Consider the following 2,389-nt stretch of genomic DNA (forward strand, 5'->3'; position numbering starts at 1 on the left):
TAAAGGTAATATACTAATATATTAGTGTGCTTGAAGGTAAAAGAAGAGCTATCCAATCCATATACTCAAAACATGTTGGATGGTGGTGCCTTTGAAAGACGAGAAACAAAATGGCTATCGAGAAATGAAACTATCTTAAGAAACACAAGAATATCGATCAATAGAAGTAAAGAGGACACAAAACGGCTATCGTACCATTGTGAAGAATAAAGGAAAACTACTCGACTTAAAGCGGGAGGCGTGGTGCTCTTTCTCAATTGTTGTAATTTGGTGTGTTGGTAGTATTCTCAAATAGATCAATTGTTATAATGTAAGTTGGTGTATTGGTAGTATTCGGGTCAACAAAAATTAACCTGCTAGTCTCTCTTTTCTTGTTTCTAATAAAATTGGCCATTAAAAGAGATTTGCCTAATAATTTAATTTTTCATTCTTTCTATTACTGTACATAAATTAAGGAGTCAGTTAAATCTAGCTTAAAAATTTCTCTTCTGGTAGTGGTCAGAAGAGTGGTGCCAATGAAATGTAACAGTTTGTTCTTACAAAGGGGTTCATCAACAAATATATATTTCATATAACGTCATAATTTCTTAAACACATCACTTGAAAAGGAAACAACTAAAAAAAACAAAAGCATGGGAATATAGTAACAAACATACCAAAATATTTAACTTTTAACACAACAAAGTGTCGCATCCTTCAATGCGATTTAACATGACTTCCCATCCTCACAACGATCCCATCGATATCACGAACGTACCCGACCTTTTGCCCCCACTCTTTCTCCTCCGGCTGGCTCACCGCCTCCGCCCCATTCTCCACCGCCCTCTGCAACAACAATTCGTTGTATATTAACAACTATCTAATTTATTAATCAATCAATCAATCAATCAATCACCTTATACGCAGTGTCAACATCCGCATAAGCAAAGCAAACCTCCAACTGATTCCTCTGGCTTTTTGATTTATGTTCCTCAACCTTGCCAGTTAGATCATCGGTCTCGCGTTGATGCACTGGCGTAAATGCTATCGTCGTCTGTCCACTTTCTAATTCACCCCATCTAACATGTACAACAACAGTCAGGACTTCTATACAAAAAAATTACACATAATAATTTATTGGTAGGATATATGTAATGCAATCAATCACAACTTTATGTTTATTTCATATACGATAGATCATATAAAATTTGACCACTGTTTTCACTTTTTTTCTTTCTCATTTTCCCCCTTTCAAAAGCTCGTTTTATATATCATTTATTACTCTATAAAGTTGAATAAATATATATTTATTAAAATCTTTATATTTGTTAAAACTAAGAATTTATATAAAAAAATTACGGACATCATTCGGTTCTTAAATATTTATTTATTTAAATCTTCATATTTAATTTTGTCTTAGATCGTGGCAGACCCAGAATTTTTTTTTTTCCGGTGACGTCGGGACTTAATACTGACTTTAAGGGTGACGATCAGTATTTTTCACATACAAATAACACTAAAAAAAAATTTAAGGTGGTCGGCCACCCCCAACCTAATACATAGGTCCGCCCCTGGTTATAGATATAGATATGCATGCAGTTTTAGTTCATGACATCATTTGGTTCTTAAACAGGCGAACGTATGACCGTTTTAGTTTTTATATTGTTCATTTATGACCTTATTCGGTTTCGGTGTCTCGTTCGATTCTAAAAACATTGCCAAATAACAAACTTTGTACGTATCATTAGATTGAATTGAATAATTACCTATGCGAGTCGTCTAGCCGACGAACGGATGCACCAAACGCCTTACCGTAAAACTCGACGGATTTGGCTACATCTTTAACGTAAACCACCGTGTATGCGTATGCTGGATTCAACTTTGACGTCATTTACGATCAAACTTTTTTCAGGTTTTTGGTTGTTTGGTTTGTATTTGTTATTTTATTTGAGGAGACGGTGAATTTGAGAATAACTGGAAGAGGAAGACTGGTATTGAGGAGGTGTCGGAGGACATGTGGCGAGCTGTACGCTTGTTTCTTGTATACGTGGCAGTTTTTAATGTGAGTATGTGATGACTTGATGACCGATGAGCTGTCTGTCAGCCTGTTGTTGTTGCTGGCCTGAATGATACAAGATTTTTGTATGGACTTCGATTCATGAGATGGGCTATGCCTACATTTGGGCTATTTCATTGATGTCGAGTGTAAACCCAATATTAAAGAACGTGATACGTGAACAACTAAAGAAAAAAATTATAAAAACAATGCTTTGATTCTTTGAATAAAACGAGATATTACGGGATGAGCATTTTGTCCTAAATACCCGTACCGTAATCGTATGTGTACCCGTACTCGTACCAATTTAGTATATTCGGTATGAGTATTGGTACTCATTTTTCTGGATTTTGG

At 35.3% G+C, this 2,389-nt stretch overlaps 1 protein-coding gene across 1 annotated transcript; it reads right to left on the reverse strand.

Moving 5' to 3' along the window:
• Positions 1 to 560: 560 nt before the first annotated feature.
• LOC143530024 (uncharacterized) lies at positions 561 to 1,872 on the reverse strand. Its single transcript, XM_077025665.1, has 3 exons — positions 1,746 to 1,872; positions 896 to 1,058; positions 561 to 825 (listed from the first exon to the last, which is right to left on the reverse strand). The coding sequence occupies exons 1-3, from the start codon at positions 1,868 to 1,870 to the stop codon at positions 697 to 699; spliced, it is 417 nt and encodes a 138-aa protein (XP_076881780.1). The 5' UTR covers positions 1,871 to 1,872; the 3' UTR covers positions 561 to 696.
• Between the last annotated feature and the right edge of the window lie 517 nt (positions 1,873 to 2,389).

This window comes from Bidens hawaiensis, unplaced genomic scaffold (genome assembly GCF_021521415.1).
Source record: "Bidens hawaiensis isolate Kalapana, Puna unplaced genomic scaffold, B.hawaiensis_p1.1 tig00008819_1, whole genome shotgun sequence".
In the NCBI taxonomy this organism is placed as follows: Eukaryota; Viridiplantae; Streptophyta; class Magnoliopsida; order Asterales; family Asteraceae; genus Bidens; species Bidens hawaiensis.

Excerpts from the sequence above, each read along its gene's own strand:
- LOC143530024 (XM_077025665.1), bottom strand. The coding sequence starts at position 1,870 with ATGACGTCAAAGTTGAATCCAGCATACGCATACACGGTGGTTTACGTT. Across the intron at positions 1,059-1,745 it reads CGGCTAGACGACTCGCATAG|ATGGGGTGAATTAGAAAGTG; the intron begins GTAATTATTCAA and ends TGTACATGTTAG. Across the intron at positions 826-895 it reads ATGTTGACACTGCGTATAAG|AGGGCGGTGGAGAATGGGGC; the intron begins GTGATTGATTGA and ends TTGTTGTTGCAG.